Source organism: Thermobia domestica, chromosome 3 (genome assembly GCF_964235325.1).
Source record: "Thermobia domestica chromosome 3, izTheDome1.hap1.1, whole genome shotgun sequence".
NCBI classification, from domain to species: Eukaryota; Metazoa; Arthropoda; class Insecta; order Zygentoma; family Lepismatidae; genus Thermobia; species Thermobia domestica.
In genome coordinates, this window is record NC_137456.1 from 178,711,401 (window position 1) to 178,733,647 (window position 22,247).

At 36.9% G+C, this 22,247-nt stretch overlaps 1 protein-coding gene across 2 annotated transcripts in view; it reads right to left on the reverse strand.

The window, feature by feature from the left end:
* Positions 1-22,247, reverse strand: part of LOC145680885 (monocarboxylate transporter 1-like) — a 229,929-nt gene that overhangs the window by 180,873 nt on the left and 26,809 nt on the right. For both annotated transcript variants that reach the window (XM_081752036.1, XM_081752035.1), the window contains exon 2: positions 4,825-4,980. In XM_081752036.1, coding sequence (XP_081608162.1) covers positions 4,825-4,864 — 40 coding nt within the window. In that variant the 5' untranslated portion in view covers positions 4,865-4,980. The remainder of the gene's footprint in view (positions 1-4,824; positions 4,981-22,247) is intronic.

Here is a 22,247-nt window from a genome sequence, read left to right on the forward strand (position 1 = left end):
CAATAGAAATAAATGCGGCTTATTATCAATATATGCTTTAACATGAGGCAAATCAGCTTCATATTGAATAGGAACATAATATCGCTTACTATTTCTAACATTATTACACATATTATTGTCTACTTTATTCCCATTATTCGATTTAACATTCTCATTTACATTGACAGAAGCATAAGGCAACGGATAAGCAAAAGATGGAGAGGATTCATGAATAGGATTTCTTCGCTCCAAACGCGAATGCTCATAAGATTGTATACACACAGATTTTCCTTTGTGTGCGTGAGAAACTTTCGCGAGCGCTGTTCTTTGCACAAGATCTTGTAACTGGACTTTGATACCGTCTAACTGAGCTATCAATGTATTTTTTTTTTCAGGCTGACTTACAATTTCATTTTCGTTCTGAATATTAACATCTAAAGTATTTTCTTTTTGCTGTATAGCATTCTTACTAACAGGATGTATATTGTATTCGTTTGTTATTGCCAAGGACTTCAATTGCTGACTACGCATGCTGACAAGAAAATTAACTCTTTCCTCTAGACCTAAGGACTTTGCTAACTCAATAACAGTCTTATACGATTTTCTTACAACTACAGAATAAAATGAAGGCAATAACCCATTGATTATCAAGTTAATTTGTTCGGTCACTGGCATCTTCGGATCGTACTCAAGTATTAATTTCCATTTATGAAAAATGTAATCTAGGACAGATTCAGAATTTAACTGCTCTCTATTTCTCATTTCTTGCTCTAAAACTTGCGAAACTATATTATCTTCATAAGCCTCTATTAATTTCTTCTTAATCTGTACATACATGAGATTATCATATTCTGCGGTTGATTGTAAAGCTAGCAGATAAGCACGAGCCCCATTTTCTAAACAATACGGCAACAAATGACGTTTCTGTACATCACGTAGGTTATGAAGGACAGAAAAATCCTCAAAATGACTAAAAAATGATTGAACTGACTCGTTCAATTTGCCGGAAAATTTGGGGGGTTCTACTAAACGATCTATAGCAGAAGACATAACACTAGTATTCTCCATTATATCTATTTTCAAAATCACACTTATAATAAATATCTTACACTACTATGTATATATATCCAACACCAAAATGTAAATAACACAAAGAAAAACAAAATATAATAACTTGGCAAAAATTTCTCTTCTCACCCATTTATCATTCGATTAAGAAACAGAAAAAAAAAATTACTCTAACAGAGCAAATGAATAAAGTAGCGAGGGTGGGGCGGGTGGGTTAAAATAACTCTACTTAATTTCTGTTGACAAACTAAAATTACACAGTACAAATTACTCAAAATTTGGGATCTTAAAGCATCTACCGAATATTTAGAATCGTAATTTATCAAAATTTTAGGATCGTAACAAAGGCGTAAGCCTCACAACATCTCCACCATGTGCCGGTGCTGTGTCATCAGTTATAGCTCAGAATATGAAATAAATAAATGCAATCAAATGGGGATGGAACTGATGCACAACACGGTACTTAACTGTAAAATTGTGGTTGAATTTAAATAAAATTCAAATGTTTTTAATTTAGAAAATGACTAGTTGGGGAAAAGGGTGAGAGAAAGAGAAAGGTTGTAATTAAAGAATAGGAATGAGCACTAGCCTGACATATCCAACGAAGCTGGTGTCGTCCTGGTCATCTGGAATGAATATCTGGAGAAGTCTGGATTAGCTGGTAACAGTCAACATCTGGATCTTAATCCTGTTGAACTGCAAGGGGCGTCGATGATGCGTCTTTGCGATGTTGTCCTCCTACACCTTCATTCTACTACTCTGGTGACAAACTTAAAGATGTCTGCGGCGATGAACCGTCAGAATGGTACTCTTTGACTTGTGGAGTCGGTGGTCCTCCAATGGTGGGATCCGCTTCTCTCCGATGATCCTGCACCTCTCTTGATCGCGTGTCGAATACCGAATACCCCTTGTTGTTCTGTTCCTCCTAGTTTTGTCCAACTCAAAAATGATGACTTAATCGGGAAGTATCAGGCTGTGCTCGAAGGTATGCGGAAAGGAAAGAAGGAAGCTAGTCGAGTTTATTTAACAAATATGCATTTACAACAGGTGTCTGAGAATGTACACTTCTAGTCAAAGTTTTCTTCAATAAGTTTCCAAAAGTTCATGCTTCTTTATATCAAATACACAGTCACTTCATTTCCAATAGACAGATACTTCACAATATATATCCACATATCTTTTCACTTACAATTTACGTTTACTTGTCCTTTTATTATCCAAATCCAATCTTTTTTGAGAATTCCTAATAAGAACCTAATATTAATGTGAGTGACTGTAGGCTGCGATGACATTGACAGATTTTAATGGCTGGGGTCTTATGCTCCGGACTGTCGAATGCGTCAGACGTTGTATTAGTTCCAATCTATCCAAGCTCGGATCTACACATGTCTTTTCGTATCGTTTTAAATGTATTATAATAATGTTAACAGTTGCTAATGGCACATCCAATACAACATTAATAATGTGTTGACATGTAATGCATTCCCAATGCCCAATTATAATTATGCGACCTCAGCTAAACTTCGTCACATAATCAAAGCCACGTCCGTGAACAATAATACTATTTGTACTGCTTGCTCACACTATCACCTATGTCATTCTCATCGACACTTCATGTTAGTTTTGTGTTGTCTTACGGTGCTTTACTTAGGTTAGGGTAGTATATGTTGGTGAAAACCCACTTAGGGAGATCCAGTGAAAGTTCACGGGTATGTTCCAAATTTTGTATTTTAGAAGAATGCAAAAGGACGGAGAGTGGAAGCTGGCTATATACTATTGCCAGCAAAATTTCCTTCTCACACGTACAACACAGAGTTGCTTCCTCCCCTGCCCCTTTCACTTTCAGCTCGAATCATACTGGTAGGTCACTCACATGCAGTATGCAGAAGAAAAGAGAGGGCGAGGTAAAATACAAGAGGTCATTACCAAGTACTGAACCTTCATACGTATTTTCCTCTAACGAACTGTGCAGTCCGGTCATTGGCAATGTGACGTTGGGAATGGGTGAGTAAATCTCTGACGTCACACATATAGACACACTTTCACTTTCAGAACAGCAAGCTTTCCTCTTAGCTTTTATTCAGTCTCCTGACTTTGGCAGAGAAGGACGTATGAAGACCATGTTCTGTATACAGTATATAAACCAGCATCAAGCATATGAAAAATATGAATGAATAAAGATTTTCCACTTCACATTTTTATTGGATCACAATCATAGATTGTTCATCGAGTTTTTAGTACACTCACACTTTAAGTGTTCGAATAAATAAAGAATTCTACCTTCCTCCAATCCTCCGTGTTAAACACATACTGTGCACGCCTTTCACATAGGGTCAACGGGTTCGATTCCAACTTTTTTATTCGTACGAAACAATGTTTGTAATCCAATCTTTCATAGGAATTTTTAACAGCGACTTCTTCATAGAATCACAAATAAATTTGTTCAAAGCTTCCAAAAAGGAAGCGAATATGTTAATAATACAAGTCAAATAAGAGGGTTCGGTTCCCATTCTTTTTATTTGTAGAAAAAAGTTTCTAACGCCTTGGCTATGCAGTTATTGTGCACACCTTTCACATAGGGGGTCCTGGGAAAGAGATTTTGAGGGTCTCTGGGGACCCAGGGCTACAGGGATCAGTTTTTACATTTGAGGACCCAGGGCTATAGGGATCAGGTTTTAACAACTAGTTTTTATACACTACCTTGTATCAAACCTGGAAAGTCAGGGAACAATGAGCTTCGTATCGAAGCGAAAAACAAATGGTCTGAGAGCACCATTTTTGAGGGTCTCTGGGGACCCAGCGCTACAGGAATCAAGTTTAAACAACTAATTTTTATACTGTCTTTAGTATCAAACCTGGAAAATCAGGGAACAACGAGTATGCTTTGGCATACGAAGCCTCAAAAGCTTCTGGGGGCCATTTTGAGAGACCAGGGGCTATACGAGGTCCTGGGGACCCATTGGGGCACTCTCAAGCCAGGAACCATGGTCTTGTTGCCACATCAAGGGTCATTCACATCCAAAATGTCATTCACATCCCAAATGTCATTCACACCTTTAGAGAAATCAAGACCTACTTCCTTCTCATGTAGCAATAACAACAGGACACTTTCTATAGCTTGTAAAACATGATGAAACCATTAAAACTAATCTATATATATAAAAGAGAACGCACAAATCCTTTGTTCCCTCATCACGCTAATACGGCTGAACCAATTTCTTTTATTTTTGGGGGGTTATTAGGATTTGGACCCTAGATGGTTTTTATCATATCACTTTAATTTTTAATTACCAGTGTCTTGAGATAATTGACCATTCAAGTGTCCATAACGTACAAATCCTTTGTTAGTTCATCATAGGTAAAAATAAAGGTATTTATATGCAACCCGCATGACCGTGTCACTCGGCGGGTTAACATAAATGACAGGCGATATAATGTTAACATTTACTGCAATCTACTATGGTTTTTATCATATCACTTGAAAGCGAAAACTTCCGGGATGACCGCAGCGAAGCGGGGCGGGTTAACATAAATGACAGGCGATATAATGTTAAGATTTACTGCAATCTTCTATGGTTTTTATCATATCACTTGAAAGCGAAAAAGTAAAAATTATCTAAGTAACAAAGTTTATTGCGTTCCGGGGTGACCGCAGCGAAGCGGGGTGAACGCTGCTAGTAGTTTATACAAGAGCAGCTTTGCTTTCACGAAACAAAAACCAACATACTACAGTCAATAGATTCAAGCATATTTAACTGTGGATTTTAAACTACTTACAAACATCAGTGTCATTCCAAATGCGACCATCCAACCCCATCCACCATCTGGAGGCTCCAACTTGAATTTGGTGCTCTCACGCTTGATTGAAGATTTCCTTGAATCCATTGAAGATGCTTCACGTTCAGTGCCGGTTCACACTGTACTCAAGTATGCCTAGAACAATAATGAAAACCATCGTATCATATTTAAGCAAACATTAATTCGAGATACAAAAAATAGGTGGAGGAGGTATAGACAGAATTAAATTCTAATCGCTTTCATCTATGTCTCATCCCTAATTGAATTCTTATTTCTGCGTATACATTTTATCTTTATATATTGGAAAGTTACGAATTCCGTTTCCTAACTTATGAAAAGGAGCTTTCGTTCTTGTGAATTAAACTTCTTTAAAATGAGTTTCTAGTTCGTCCTTACAATTCCTTTAATTTTTTCACTTTGATTGTTTTCTCTTTTCTGTATTTTAAGATTCTACATTTTATTCCAAATGATTAAGCCAAAAAGAAGAAGAAGAAACATTATACAGAGATATAAAGTTTTTTTCTAGATAGATATAACGTGTAAGTTTTACAAACTATTATAGTTGATCTTAAATAATGAAAAAGTCTGAATTATTAAGACATTCTTATTCAAGAAATGGAGCTCACAGAATGTATCTAGAAAAATAACTTATTAATACTTTGAGAATGCTCATTGGATAAAAAGAAATCTATATTATAAAATTGAAAGTGATCAAATTTTCAGTATAGATTAGGTTCGAGTCTGTGATGGTTTTAATCTTTTCACTTTGACGGTAAAACTTAGGGAAGAAGGAAATACAAAAAATAATAACAAATAAACAAAATTTACTAACTCTTGAAGCAAAAGACAAATCTATATCAAATTTTCAACATCGATGAGGTTTGGAACTGGGATTTTTTAAATCATTTTACTCGTACTTTGACTGTGTAATGTAAAGGAGGGAGATGGGGGAGAGATATAAAAAATAAAAATGGAAATGATTGTATTTGTGACTTCGTCACTCTTAAACCACCCGACCTATATCAAGCAAATTTTCAACATAGATGAAGTTCAGACCTATGATGGTTTTGATCACTTTGACGATGCAACTTTGTGGAGGAGGAGAGTGGGAAATGTTCGAAAATGACCGATATTAGTGTCGAATCTATAGTCTTCGAGGTCGCTGAGATGAACAGTGACACTTCCGAATACCGTTTAAATCTAAATTCGACGACACAGCATGGGGGAGAAGGAGGAAGAAACATAAAAATGATCGAAAATGACCGATATCAGAGAGCACTTTAATAATAGTGAAAAGTGACTGACTATCGGAACATACAAGTATTATTATCTTTTTAATTAAACCCAGCGAAGCAGGTAATTGATGCTAGTATTAAATAAAAGGGCAAAGAGAAAACAATCAATTTGAGTATGTGTGAAAACGTGTAATTAATATTGTTGTATATTTCCTTATGAGAACTATTATAGGTACTATTAATAGACATGTTATCATGAGTGAATGAAATTTATGCAGTAAACTAAATAACATTAAATCGTAATTGAAACGTGCAGGTTGAATTTTCTTAATGAAACCGAATAACTACCTTGTGTTCATTTAGGGGTACCATATGTAAGCAATTTTGAGGACATGTTTGTATTTTGAGAGAAAAAATTCCGTCCGCATACATTTTTCGAAATCCCCTGATTTGTCCGCATTTTCTAAGATCATTTGCATTTTGGTGTTTCAGAACATGGTAACCCTATTTCAGTTATTACTGTCACATGAAAACTGTCACATGCTCTTGTTTATAATTTGTCATAATTTAATATTATAAGCAATAGTAAGCGCTTTAATGTTTCACTTTAGTATTATAAGATTGCTGTCACGTATTACATAGCTTTTGTGAAACATGACCCGAATGAAATGAGTAAATTGTAAACAGGGTGGTAAGTAACTCCACCGAAAAACTTTGGGAGGTGGTTCTTATATGAAATTAAAGAAAAAAATTCAAATAAACATGGGACGAAAAACGTCTCCTTTCAGAGTTATGAACCGCTGAAAATTCGAAACTTCACGTTTCGAAACGCTCTGCCTTAGAAACTTCAGGACCGATCCCAAGCGGTTTAAGGAATTACAAAGGAACTAGTATGCGCTCTATCTAAATATTTATGTTCTACCGTGGTCCTTTACCGGGGAAACGAACTAAAAAAGGAAGTTGAGGTATAGGGATACTCCTTTAAGTACTAATGGTGCGTTCATTTCGCTGATAACAGAGGATTTTAAAACATGAATATTTAGATAGATCGCATACTAGTTCCTGTGTAATTCCTTAAATCGCTTGAGATAGGTCCTATGGTTTCTTAGGCAGGGCGTTTCGAAACATGATTTTTCAAATTTTCGGCGATTCATAACTCTGAAAGGAGACGTTCTTCGACCTATGTTTATCAGACCTTTTTTCTTTCATTTCATATAAGGAATCACCTCCTAAAGTTTTTCGGTGGAGTTATCTACCACCCTGTATGTATATGTGAGTGAAGTATATATGAGAAAATCGAAAATTTTAATTTTCACCCTTCAGTAAACTAGTCTTATTTTTAGAAGTACGAAGAAGAAAATTTTAAAAGGGGAAAGAAAAATGCTCCTAAGGAATCTTTTTAAAACTTTAAGTTTAAAATTTGGTCTTGATATGTTGAAAGGTATGGCCCATTTGCCAGTGAAAATCTTTACATCAGCATGAAAGGAAAAACGAACAGACATTCAAAATCCGTTTTCAAAAATTAGATCACTGTCAGACAGTTATGCAAGAGTATGGTAAGCTAATACTGTACTGTAAAATAGCAACTGTGTGCATCCAGATAGGTAAATGAGAGAAACAAAGTTGAGATTAATCAGTATCAATGGCGTAGTTAACAGGGAGTAATCTACACACCCCAACACCCACCTAACACCCCTCCAAATTTCTTTACACACACCCCTGGATGGAAAAGGAATACTCCCCCAAATCCAATTGTATCAATCAGTATCATATACAGGGTGTCCGAGAAGTCCTTCCCTGATCACAGAAATTGATAACTCAGGTTAGAAATAAGATAGAAATATGAAACTGGTGTTGAATTGTTTACAAACTATAAGAGTTTTTGTCTGTGTTAGGTTTGTTCTGTTTTGCCAAGTCTCATTTTTTTTGTTTGTTTTAGGTTTGTAGTACGTAAGTAAGAAGCCCAAGGAGCCATGCCAACCAACCAGGAGAAGGCACAGTGTGTCCTGTGGTACCATGAGACACGATCACCAACCACGGTGCAGAGACAGTTCCAGACAACATTTGGGAGGACTCCACCTGATGTCAAGAGCATTAAAGCCTGGTATGAGAAGTTCAAGAACACAGGGTCGGTTGCTGACCTTCCGAGGTCTGGTCGACCAAGAACCCTCCAGTGATGTTGGCTAATGTGTGGATGGAAATTGAATATCGCCTAGATGTACTACGTGCTACCAAGGGTGCTCATGTGGAAGTGTACTGATGTGACCAAAACTTTTATAGTTTGTAAACAATTCAACACCAGTATCATATTTCTATCTTATTTCTAGCCTGAGTTATCAATTTCTGTAATCAGGGAAGGACTTCTCGAACACCCTGTAGGTTATTTATTACATCAAGTTCAAAAAGGTTTAGCGTTTAGGAAAGCAGGCAATATTCTTATTTATTTATTTCACTTCAAAATACGAAGCGACCTCGTTCTTATGTACGGCTTCGAGAACCACACGACCTCATTGTTTCGGGTTGTCTGGGTTCCGCGGTCGTTTCCGAGAAAAGAGATTGATGGACAGATGCAGATGACTGAAATTGGCAACGTCTTGAGCGGTCATTCACCTACCTCCTCCTCAATAAGGAAAAATGTGACAATATAGTAATAAGCTTTTACCAGATTCAGTTGGTAAGTGCTACTCTGCAACAGGCTCGCAACTAGAGGAGGGTTGGGGAGGGCCTGGCCCTCCCTAAATTTTTCATGTCCCGTCCAGACCTCAATACAAAATGCACAATTTAGATATTTGAAAGAGAATTTTTAATGACTTGGCCCCTCCTAACATATTCATGGCCCCCAAAGCTCTGTGGTTGGTTTCGAGCCTACTCTGCAAGTGGTGTATCAACGGACGGACGTTTTTAGAAATGAAGTGATCGATTGAAGTAAGAATTATATATATTTTAGACTGAGTCTAGTGTTATGCAGGAACGCATTTGGCGCTAGCTTAATTATTTGTAAAGTATATTTTTATTCACGTAAATTCATTGAGTGGAACAAGGCTCATATCGAGTCACTTTTTTTAAACTAAAATTTGCTTTTTTTAAGTTGGTCACTAAAAGTTTTTTTTTTCAAATTTGTCAGTAAAAGTTACTGTTTTGAGAAGTAAAGTGACTTTTTCGTGTGATTTTATATATATATATATATATATATATATATATATATATATATATATATATATATATATATATATATATATAGAGAGAGAGAGAGAGAGAGAGAGAGAGAGAGAGAGAGGTTCTACAGACCTTGGTGTAAGTTAGTTGTAAACCTGGGGCCCCGCTCCACCTAAGGCCGGCTCTGTATATGGAGTATGTATAGAAAATTTTAAAGTTCTACCTCTAATAGTTTCCGAGGTCTTAGAAAATTTAGTAAATCTTTCAAAAATCTCTTTTCTGTTTTAGGGGTTGCATCTGACAAAGTTCCGACTTATTTACAGCCTTCCCTAAGCAATTTTTCAAAGTTCCTAAGCAATCCTATCTACAATTTTTCAAAGTCCTACTCCTAATAGTGGCGGAAACCTGGAGACGTCATAATAATTACAAGACCCCATTTCTTTCTTTAGGAATAGAATCTCGCAAGTTTCCATGTTAATTGCATTGTATCCAGTGTAACTGTCATATTTGAAGCCAGAAATATTAAATTTTAATGTTCATTAAAGGTAATATATGTTAAGAGAAATGATACGATTTCCCCTGAAATCTTCCATTTTTTCCGGAAAAAACAGGAAGAACTGCTTTTATATCGGTGACTAAAAATTCCGAAACATTTACATCACTGAGCAAGGTTATGATAAGGATAAGCGCATTGTTACTCTATTGTTTAAAACATTCGTCCTTCATTGGTTCTTCTTTTTTTTCAGCAAATATTTATTGCAAACGCACAGTGCATTTAAACCTAGCTAATGAACCGTATCATCAATTTCTTTCTTAAACTTCTTATTATGTGCTGGGATCACTAGGTGTTCTCTTCTCGGTGCTATACTGACGCTGTTTGAATAGTGCGGCGTTGCCAGGTAGTGTCGAGCAGTCGTTCTTTCAGAAAAAAATGTTCCGGGGGGCACATTTAGTATTTCGGGGGCCACTGCTGATACTATTCTATTTATTATTATATTATAGACGTATTGTTTTGGTCTCCTTCGGGGGGCACTCTCAGAGCTCCGGGGGGCAATGTCCCCACAAAAAACATGTCTGGAAGAAACACTGGTGCCGAGTGTTTACTGGTGCCAGATAATAAAGGAAGAAATCATGGAATTCTGCTTGGATACTTACTGGAGAAATTAGTTTTCGACCCTTACCGCAATTTACACCTAAGTTCCACTTCTCGAACTGCAACGGTAGAATCCCGGAATTAAACGTACAAACTTGGCAACAACACGTTATGACGCTCTGCGCAAGTTTCTTCTCGAAATCTATTTCCTTACATGTAAATTCATATTTAAATAAAATGTGAAACATAACACGAAAAACGGTCAAGCAATATATCTATTTCGTAATAAGATCGTTACTTTAAAATACTTTACACATAAAAATAAACATTTCATAAAATTGAGCACTTCTAGTAAGATCTAACAGCAAGTGCCATCTTGTGTGCTCATTGTAAAGCGAATCAAATATTTTCTTCTATTTGTTACGTTTTTCGATATCAGAAGATACAACCAAATGAATCAGTGTCTTGTGTTGTAGCTGAAACATAACTTTATCTTATAATACAATATTTCTAATATGTAACGTTTCATTGCTCAGTAGTTAAGGGAATGAGCTAAAATATGTACTGACTTCCGGGTGATGATCACCTTAAGCCATGTTTCATGAATTTTAGTTTTAAATAGCAGTTAGAATTTTTTGCAGGAAAATTCCCAACTTCAACTTTGATGGCCCATATAACTCGGAAACCACAGCTCTCTACCATAATATTTCATACGCACATTAAGTTCAGTAAGATCTACCACTACACAAAATTAAATCAACATCACATCAGCTTGATAGATCGGGTACGATATACACTGTCCCGTTTTTTTCTTCAGAGAAAAAAAGTCTAATGAAGGACGAAAACCCAATAATATGCTACGTTTGCAGATACTTTTCTTGTGGCCATTTTTTGTCAACTCTCAAGGCTAAATATTATACAATAAACAAAGACAAATGGCCGAATAATTGTTGTTTTGCGTGTTGCTGGCAAGGCAACAGCGAAAATCAATGTACTTTATGTAGTGTATAATAAAAACGTATTACTTGAATATTATGTGTAAAAGAAAAAGAGAGTTAATTATAATATAATTCTTATCGTAAAATAACCTATTATTTAGTTATTCTTAAGGCTATTTAAATGCTCACCGGTTGTGGTCATTCAATTAAAACTTCGCTTCCGTGTTGAATAAAAAGTTACAAATGTAAGCCAAACAGAGCCACAAATAACATTTAAAGTACACAAGCAATCAATTATTTAAGAAAAGGTACGAAGTGTGCTAAATCGCAATAGTAATCTATTTAGAAAGCAAAACAAAAGGAATGATATTGTAACAGGTTTCCTAATCAATAAGTCATATGTTTTCTAACAAAAATCCTACTAGTATTTTCCTACTATCTATGTCAAGAAACTAATTCCTGGAGTAAATGATCTGGTCCAGATCTCACTCCTGCCTACTGTTTTCATAAAATAATCAAGAATCAATTACAAAAATTCACATTGTTTTTCATATTCAACACAAAGAGTTCTTCCTGGAAGATTTTACCTCACAATCCTTTCTTTGATTTTGTCTATCCTTTGTACTTACCTAGACGTACAGGTACCGTACAATCAGCAGTGCAAATCTGTCTTCAACATCGGGGGACGGGTAAGTGCGTTTTTTTTTTTTTTTTTTTTTTTTAAGCGATGTTCAAAATACTTATGAAGTACAGAAACAATGCTGTGGAGGATCAGAGGAGCAGAGTTGTCTTCGACATTGGGAAGCAAGCAGGCTTATTCTGTGAAGGGGGAGGGGAAGTGAGACTCAAATTATGGTAGACGAATCTGATTTCTGAGGGGAGCCTGTTGTATATTATATATTAGATGTAGATGAAGTGCCAGTCGGGCACAAATCATCACATTTCTACCCAAAAACACATTTCAAATCGATTATTGGGGTGGACAGTCCCCTCCAGTTCCAACATTGAGGGAGACATGTCAATTAAAACTTTATCTACTTTGATGTTGCTTACCCATTTGATACGATTAATCATCGTTAACTAGTACATAAATTATGTGATATATTCAATGTATCTAACATCATAAAAAATGATTTTCTTTTTTGTTTGTAGGGCTACTTCTTATTGTCTTTCTATTTTCTCTGGTGTTCACAAAGTTTCATTAGGACCATTACTTCTTATTCTCGCTATGGATGATCTGATAGAAGCTTCCTTTCTAAACCTAATAATAATATTCTATAATTATATACAAATGATGTCGGTCGTATAAGGTATTTAGCGCATTCAAGTAAGTTTTCTCGGGTTATCAGCCAGGTGAAAATATTGACTTCCGACGTTCCGAATGCAGACATTGCATTCATCTTCAGGGATTGTGATTAAGAGACCAAAGATAGGTGGCCATATATATATACCGAATATGGTTATTATGTAGAGGTGAAGCTATGAATGGGGACTTGTGATTGGTTGAGGGAAATATTGGCTCCTCAGTAACAGTTGTTGTGGTTACGAGAAGTGCCTTTCTTGAACGCTTTTTTTTAAAGGGGTCGACCAGATAAGACTGACTTATCTATTGTCTCTATTGAGATTGTTGCTTTCACGTGAAATGGTTATAGCTTCCTCTATTGTTCTCATGGGCTGCTGTGGCTCAGTGGTAGAGCGTTCACCGCTGGTGCATGGGGTCCTTGGTTCGATTCCAGCTCGCTCCAAGTGAACTTTGTGGTGGAGAAACACCGTATGCATGAGTTTCCTCGGGGTTCTCCCGTTTCCTCCCACTTTCTTCATTCCACCATTTCATTCATTTCTCATCATCACCGCCTCCTTTAGCCTAGCCGTAGGACGTAAAATTCAAAGATTTCATTTCGTTTCATTTATTATTATGTCCCAAAAGCTATGCTCTGCTAGTGTTGACTTTTTGGGTTCCTGAAGTCTGATGTAAGTGTTGTGCCCTTTGCATCTTTGATCTATGGTACGTCCAGTTTACTCTATGTATGATCTGCCAGAATCACAGGAGTGTGCAGGTGCAGGTTGTCCTTCACTGGTTTGATAACGATTTTATATTGGCTGGAAGTTTGTGAATAACTTATACCTTGTCTGGAAAGTATTCCGCTGTGTTTGCTAGAGGTGTGACAGATGAAAGGCAATACAGTAGTGGAGAGATAATCCTCAGTTTTTACTTTTTTGATCACTTTGTGTTGGGAAGTAACGGCTCCTTTTATAGCCATGTTGAAGGCTGTAACCATTCTCTTGTAGCATCGAGCGATGATGATTGAATTACTCTTTTAAACTTTTCTGGCCACATACAGAGACTATTCGTTGAGGCAAGATGACACTGTAAGACGTTGTGACTTGTGATGACAGTTTCTTACATTTAGAGATTGGTGTGTGTCTACTGCCTATATACGCTGTGTCCTAATGTTCCATCAGGTTTACGGCGAACAAGAATATCAAGAAAAACGAGGTATCTATTACGCTCCAATTCCATGGTGAATTTGATCTGAAGGTGGCAACTGTTGAAAAATTCTATAGGTTTTAAGTCAATTTGGCCAGATAGCAAACATATCATCAACATATGTAAAGAAGTATAAGGCTTAAGAACCACCGCTCAAAGCATTCAATGTAAAAGGACTAGCTCTGCTTACGAGGGAATCTATCCAAGTGTAACTCTGACTTCGAGTCGAGACTATGGCCGTTGGATACCTTGTCCCAAAAGAACATAACACGAAAAGGGATACATCCTCGATCGCAACCGTTGCGGAGATATAAGCGTGAAAAGTTAGAAATTGAGCTCCATACTATACATTACAAAGTCGGATTCCGGGTCAGATTTTTCGGGAACGGTAGGGTAAGGAAACTCAGCGAATACATATCAAATTAGTGTGGGGAGCCTAGCACCTTTTGAATGAAAAATTTGTGTCCCCGGGGCACTCGCAGGGTCCCAGGCGGGGTCCAACTGAAATTTTGCAAATGGAACCGGGGGTAAAGTACCATATTGCATGAAACCTATTGTTAAATAAAAGAAGATAGAACAAATCTCAACTCTCTACCAAAACCTTGTGCAAACGGGCAACTGGTCAAAATGTCAATAGAACCTACATCAGAAAATCTATGGCCACGCTTCTAAATCCGTTAATTTGCGACAATAACAAAACAGAAAAACACATTTAAAAGTGCAAGGTATTTTGATTTTTATGAAAGACTAAACATCTCACTAGAGCTCATAGGTAATGTTTGAACCAAAATAATGTGTTATTTGGGGATGTAAAGTTAAGAATCTTAAAAGCAATTACTAACAATACTCCAAAACTATGGGACCCACTATAGTCGGGTCAAGACTTCACTTAGAAACTAGTATGTGCTCTATCCAAAAATACATGTTTTTAGAATCCTAAGGTACTCACGCAACAATTTTTATGGAGGTAGTTGGAGGGTACTTTATACCATAGGCCCGTAGTCAAACTCTATCTATTAAAAAAATGTTGTAGAAGCGCCTCAGGATTCTGAAACACGCATTTTTGAATAGGGCACATACTAGTTCCTAACTGAAGTCTTGACCCGACCAAGGTAGGTCTCATAGTTTTGGAGCTATGAACCTTTAAAAGTCATTCTTTTATAATTTCGGCAGCCTATAACACGTAAACGATGGGGTTTCGCCGCGTTTATTGGAACTTTTTTGTTTGTTTTACTCCCAGGAATCACTCCTCTGGTTTTTTTTTACAACGAATTTAGCACCATACTGTATAGCACGCGAGCATATACCGTAAAAATGACAGCGCAAAAAATATGAACCAACCTATGCCAGGTGACAACTAAAATGAAGAGTTGTAACCTGCGTAAGGGCAGGGCACAATTGATGAGTCCGCACGAGGTTGTCCGCAGCTTAGCGGTACAAGGTGCAAGCGGTTTAGCAACAAGAATATTCGCGTAAATAAAGATGGTGAAAACACACTGAGTTCCTATTCCTTACCTGCAACAGCTTCCGGACACTTATATCGCTACGGATCACGACTAACACACTGCATTCACTCAGAATTTCTATTCATTATGGCTTCCTTATCAACTATTAATTAGTTAAAAGCGTACACTTAAAATGCGTTTTCGAACATCATTACTCACGTCACAGGTAAGTTTTCCATATATTTTGATGACGTATACATATCTCTTTCGAAATAACACATTTCTTCTGTAAACTTTACAAATGTATTTACAAGAAAGTTTATATTTATAAGAGGTTAGGAGTGGTACGAAAAGTAAGTAGAAGATATGGTGGCTCTGTAATAGATCGTTCAACTCTAGTGTGAGGATTCCTAGTTATGTGAGTTTGTGGGGGACAACATCATGCCTTTGGGTTTTTCTGGATTTTTTTTTAGTTTTGTCCCACAATCTCATTCTACCAATTGTTTCATAATCATCCGTCTTATCTAAGGGCTCATCTGTGGGACGTTAAATTTAGGATCTCATATATATATGAAACGTGGTCACTGAGATAGTCAGGCTACATCTGCAACACAAGTTTACAATTTAAGTATGTAGATTCACTGCGGATCTGAAATAATGAAATGAAATCTTTCAGTTTTACGTCCCACACTTATGCCGTGCAGGCTAAAGGAGACTGTGATGATGAGAAATGAATGAAATGGTGGAATGAAGAATGTGGGAGAAACGGGAGAACCCTGAGGGAAACCCATGCACATGGTGTTTGTACACCACAGAGCTCACTTGCGCGAGCTGGAATCAAACAAGAGATTCCACGCACCAGAAGTGAGCTGCGGCCCACTGCGGGTTTGAGTTGTAGGAAGTGACTGATTACACGCGCACCCTCTATCGCTGTCGTGCCAACTTGCAAATACCCCGCCACATATCATATTGGCCTGTAGCCTCATTATTCCCGGAACCGATTAAATGCAAAATAAGCTGGCAGTGTTGAGTTATTTCAAATTTGTATATGACTGTTTATTTGTTTGTTTGTTGCGTTGAGTTGAGTTTAACGTTCCTTTCAGCAGCGAGACTATATGAGACGGGACCTCCTGATTAACGTGGAATCCGAACCACATGAGCTCCCGCCGGGGATCGAACCCGGGTCTCCCACGCCAAAGTCACGTACGCTAACCGCTTAGCCACAGAGGAGCGCTATATATGGTGGTTTCCTTACATATAAATCCACTGGGAGGTTTGTATCAAACTATACGTATTTTGCATCAACATAATTTAACAATTCACTAATAAAAAGAGATACCGGTACGTGTTCAATCAACTCTCAATATTTCTAATAGCAAGACTGACCACCTTAATTGGAAGGACATTTTAGCACTACTTTTTGGTATTAGTTCGGTTGGCTCAGGTTGGCCCCCAACTTGGCAACCCTCTTTCAACGGTAAATAATTGAGCACATTTTCTGTTTTGATGCTTTCCACAGAGCACATTTTAGCACTATTATTTGGCACTAGTTTGGTGGCCCCCCTTTTTGGGTGGGCGGGGCTAGCTTCACACTGGCTCACAACTTGGCAACCCTCTTTCTACGGTAAATAAGTGAGTACATCTTTTGTTTTGATGCTCTTTTGGGAGCACATTTTTAGCACTATTGTTTGGCACTAGTATGGTGGGCTCCCGATGGGTCGGCGGAGCTAGCTTCATTCTGGCCCCAACTTGGCACCCTGTTTCTGCGGTAAATAATTGAGCACTTTTTTTGTTTTGATACATTTCTGGAAGCACATTTTTAGCACTATTATTTGGCACTAGTTTGGTGGCCCCCCTTTTTGGGTGGGCGGGGCTAGCTTCACACTGGTCCACAACTTGGCAACCCTCAGGTTCAGGTCTAGGATATTTTATACGATACGCGAATAACATGTCTGCGTCCAATTAATTACCTTCTCCCCCAAACCCAAACTAAAGTGAAACCTTGCTGTGGCGTTATGAATGAAGTTTTACTAATATAACCACAGGACAACAAAAATTAAAGTTTTATTATAATGTAAACCATGTCGATGTCAATTGTAAATATAATACAAAAGATGGTTAAGACAAAGCAAATGAAACATCTTAATTCATTTTTAGTTATTTTGAATTTGTGTAATTATTCTGTCAAAAGTTGAGATCTTCTTTAGTCATAGAATGAATAGTGGGAACACGGAAACGTACTATGGCCAGATAGATGTTCCCTCGCTCCATATAGGTGAGCACTAATTGATCTTGGGTAATCCCACTTTTCATTAACATCCTCTTTCTAAATGTGTAGGTCACTGGCGCACGTACGTTTTGGCTAATGTTGAGAAACCTCACGTTAAAAAAAAAAAACTAACATTCCGCCCCTAAATGTTTCCGCGCTAGGCAGCCGCCTAGGTTGTCTACATGGACGAGCCGGCCCTGGCAACACTGTTTCTATGGTAAATAATTGAGCGCATTTTTTGTTTTGATGCTTTTCTGGGAGCATATTTTTAGCACTATTATTTGGCACTAGTGTGATGTGCCCCGATAGGGTGGGCGGGACTAGCTTGAAGCTAGCTTCGCCCAAATTAATCATCTAATTTCTCACCAATTTGAAGAGCATATTTTTAAAGGTTTTGTACTCTGTGAAGCACATTTTTAGAACATTTTTTGGTACTATTTTTTAAAAAATGTGCTCAATTGGAATGAGCAAGCTTCACGCACGTGAGAAAATGTCAAAAGTAATGTAATGTTATAGTTTTCTAATGTGTATAATAAAAATTCTGTATCTGCAAGTGTATGTCATCGATAACCAAACAGCCGGCGTTTTCTCTCTCTCTCTCTCTCTCTCTCTCTCTCTCTCTCTCGTATTAGTACGGGAAGAAGAATTGCCATGAAATTATATTCGAAATATTCAAGACACTGTATCGTGATTAAGAAAAATCACATCGTGAATCAAATAAATGAATGTTCGAGCTGGAGTAGTAAGCATCATTAATCAGTTATAAACAGTGGTGTTATTCTAACTTTTTAACAACCGGTTCTGTATATGAAGTGACAAGTAGAGACCTACACAGCATCCTAATACAAGGTGATGTGATGAAATTAGGTAGCACTGCAAATAGCTAGGCAACGAATTATCCAATATAGATGGTTTCAAAAAGTATTTCAGAAGTTCGAATACAGCAATGGATCGACAATTGTTGATAATGATATGTATGCTTTTCAGATATAAATAACTCTCACCACTACACTCATTTAGTTAGTTCTCTTTCGTGATATCTGCGCATTTGAGATTAAGAAATAAACGCTTATACCTTGTTCTGAGAGATCATATGTTTAACCCTCTGCATGTAAGCATTTCTAAAAACAAAGATATTTAAACTAAAATTTACTGTTCCTTGGTATAATTGGGTAAAATTTACTGTTATGTCTGGTGTCACAGCCGTACACTGTAAAAAATTTCGCCTTAAATTTACTGACCGATTACCGTCAACTCTCGCTGCCATCCGATTACCCTAAATTTTACGGACCACCGTTTTTTCATAAAAACGGCAGACCGTATATTTAGAAGCAAAATAATATTGACCGTGTTTAGAAAGAAATTTGGTACCGTATATTTTACGGTAATTTACCGTAATATTTAGGGTTCGTTTTTTTAAAAAAAAAGCACAGGTGTGTTATTACCGTACAAGATTTACGGCAATAACACACCTGTGTCCTCTTGCTAGATCCAGTAAGAATTCTTACTGGTCAATATATATTGACCCAATTTTCATCGAATTGCTGGAAACTGTATCACACACTGGCTAGCAATAATTTTTGCTGGATTGATGCAACTAGAGTGCACACTGGTCCACTGCTGTTAAAGACTACTTAACTAAAGAAAACAAAAGTGAACGAAAGAAGCGTTGCACCTACGACGTGCATAATATCCATAAGAATAAAAGTTGAAATTAATTCTTAGTGTGTAATATCGAACCCTTGTTCTGATATCATCTTGAACATACATTGCTTTTTCTTTTCAAAATTACTAATTTTGTCATGTATTGAACAAAACACCAGAAGAGGATTCGATATTACATACAAAAAAAAAAAAAAAAATCTTTAATTTTATAGCTGTTTTCGCACGCTTTGAAGATGTAGTTGGAACAAACATCCATGCCCTTTTAAGATATTCATAAATCGATATTCTGTTACAGTGTTAAGACTAGCTTTATTGCATGTATTTTCGCTATGAGTACCAGTAGACTAATAGACCTCAAATATTCTAATCAGCGATTCATTCGATTAGTCGCATTATTACGGTTTCAGATAACCAAGCAGGCACTCGACAACATAGCTTAGAATGACTTCTCACAACACTGCCTACAGTATCCAGTATCCGCTATCTCAAATTAATAAATACGTGTTTGTGTAATTATGTAACAGTGGCATCAATGTTTAAAAAAAAAGTCACCAAACTTCCAGAGTATCGAACTTTATCATATTTAGACTATTAAATGCTCAAATGTATTAACAAGACACCAGAACAGATTATAGGTACTCAGAACAAAATTAAAGATAAAAACATTTACAGAAATATTTTTCAAATTAACAATTTATTTATCCAGAAAAAATAATGACAGCATGGGCGCCCGATGAAAATTTTCTAGGGGACTCAACTCCCTGGTTAGTATATACCCTGATATTTTTTATTTGTATTAAGAAATTTAATACGTTTTCACTAGCTAGAGGAGCGACCCTCTGCCCCTCCTTTGGGCACACATGAGTGACAGTATACTTTTGTTTCTGTAACATGAAAAATTCCAGTTGATGCAACACAAGTTATGTAATGCTGTTACGGTAAACTACGAAACACTTTTTTTTTTTTTTTTTTTTTTTTTAGTATTTGAATATTGTGATTGTAATTCTAGCTTCACAAACCACTCGTAGTTGGCTACATTATCATAAGACTTTATACATCCAGCAGCTTCTTGGTTTTGAATCGTTGCACTTTGGAGCGATCTGCTTGCCACGATAGCCAACTAAAGTTTTGTTTGTCACCGAACAAAGTTCAAATATTAACATGGTGCTTTCCCATACATTACCTTGCTTAATGTTGAATTTCCAGGATATCTTCAACTGTAATACCGTATATATCACACCAGAAAACCACACACTAAACAAACAAACAAACAAAAGAAAGAAACAAAACAAAGCACAACACATCCGAACCTACGCGCCATGAATCCTCGCTTCGAACATGTGCTTTTTCTCTCCAATGCGCATGCCCGACACAAGCATCTGACAGGAAAACGGTCTCCTACCATTATTTTAGAAAAACGGTAGACCGTATATTTTTTATGGTAGGAGGCACTTATTTTCACGGTTATTGGTTACAGTGTACATCTTATTATTGTATTTTTCTTTTTTTCTTTAATTGAATATTATGTAATTCTTGTTGGTTAATCATATTTAATTATGCTATGGGAAGTTAAAAGGACGGCCGATCTCCCGTTCTTAATTGAGAAGTTACCAATTGTTTATATTGTATATGTCTGTTTCGTTATTTCGTCTGTTTAATATGTATGTTTTGTGTATTCTTAAATCCCTATGATAGAATATTCTCAATGGAAAATTCCTATTAGCATTGGATATCATACGAGAGACTACAAGGTTGAGACAAAGTCAAAGGGGTAATTCAGGACAATATATGAAAGAGATTTTTGGAGATGTTTGTTAGGAAATGGTCACCAGGCCTTACACGTGGTGAGGACTTAAGCACTAAATATCAATGTGTCATTTTTTTTAATATAACAAAAAATGTGTACGAAGAGGGAAAATACTTGGAGTCTATGTGCGCACGCAGCTGAAGTGCTGGATGCACAAAAGGGTGTATATGGAAAGTTAACATTGGTGGCCAAAGTACAAAATAGTCATAAGATCTGACATAAGATGCAGAAACTTGTCACGTTTTTAGCATTTACTATAAATGTGATGTGTCTCCAAAAACGGAAGTAACTTCGTAGACACACGTCGTAGTATGTAACTCGGGAGTCCGTTGGTCAATCTCTTTTTCGGCAATTGTAAGTCTAAATTAACCGACGGACTTCAACTGTAACTTTACTTTCTACAAATAAACTGAGATATTAACTTCGTCTCTATTATTTAACGAACTTGCCACCCCATGAATCTGTCTGCTGCTAAAGATTAAGAAAAACTTAATATGTTTGTTGTTTATTGACGTGTGACCGCTCGCATACTGTTAAACCTGAAGTTGAAATTATAAAGTACGTTCTGCTCGCGTACTGGAGCTGCGACACTGGGCATAACAAACTGTTTAGCGAATCCGTTGATAGCACCACTGGTTATAAAAATCTGCAATACTGCTGCAGAGCTGATGTTCCGGCTATTTGTAGAACCGTCTGAACCGCCGGGTCTGTATGGATCTTTGGTTTTGTCGGGCTCTGAGAAGCAAGAGCCAGACTCGGATAAACAGGACAAACGTCGTGATCCAAGTGACTTGGTGACTCATGACTCGTTCCATCACTGACCGATACCACTAGACCGCAAGGGGACAACGTTGCTTCTTTTTCCTACATCTTTGCTGGTAGAAACGAATCAAGATATTTCTATTTCTCTTTAACTTCACAATATTCCATTTTTTATACGAACTTAACTTTCTTGCTTTGTAAGTCACTGTAATTGACCTTTCGTTATCTCTAAACTAAAATCTGAATCGATAACTGCTCTTGACTAGCACTTGTTTACTTCACTTACTGTAGCTTCATTGAAATAAGATACAATCTATTTGATATCTGCTATCATCTCCCATCTACCTTCATGTAGATTACTTTCTTTTTGACAGCTGAAGATGGGTATTCACTATCATATTTTTTTCTTTCTTTCTTCTGCAGAACACAACAAAATTTTTTTCTCTTTCGTTTTATTTATTTATTTATTTTAATTTTTTACTCAGAAATTTCCAGCTACGTAGCTTTTCCTTTCTTTACCATTCTCTCCCTTTCCCAGTGATGT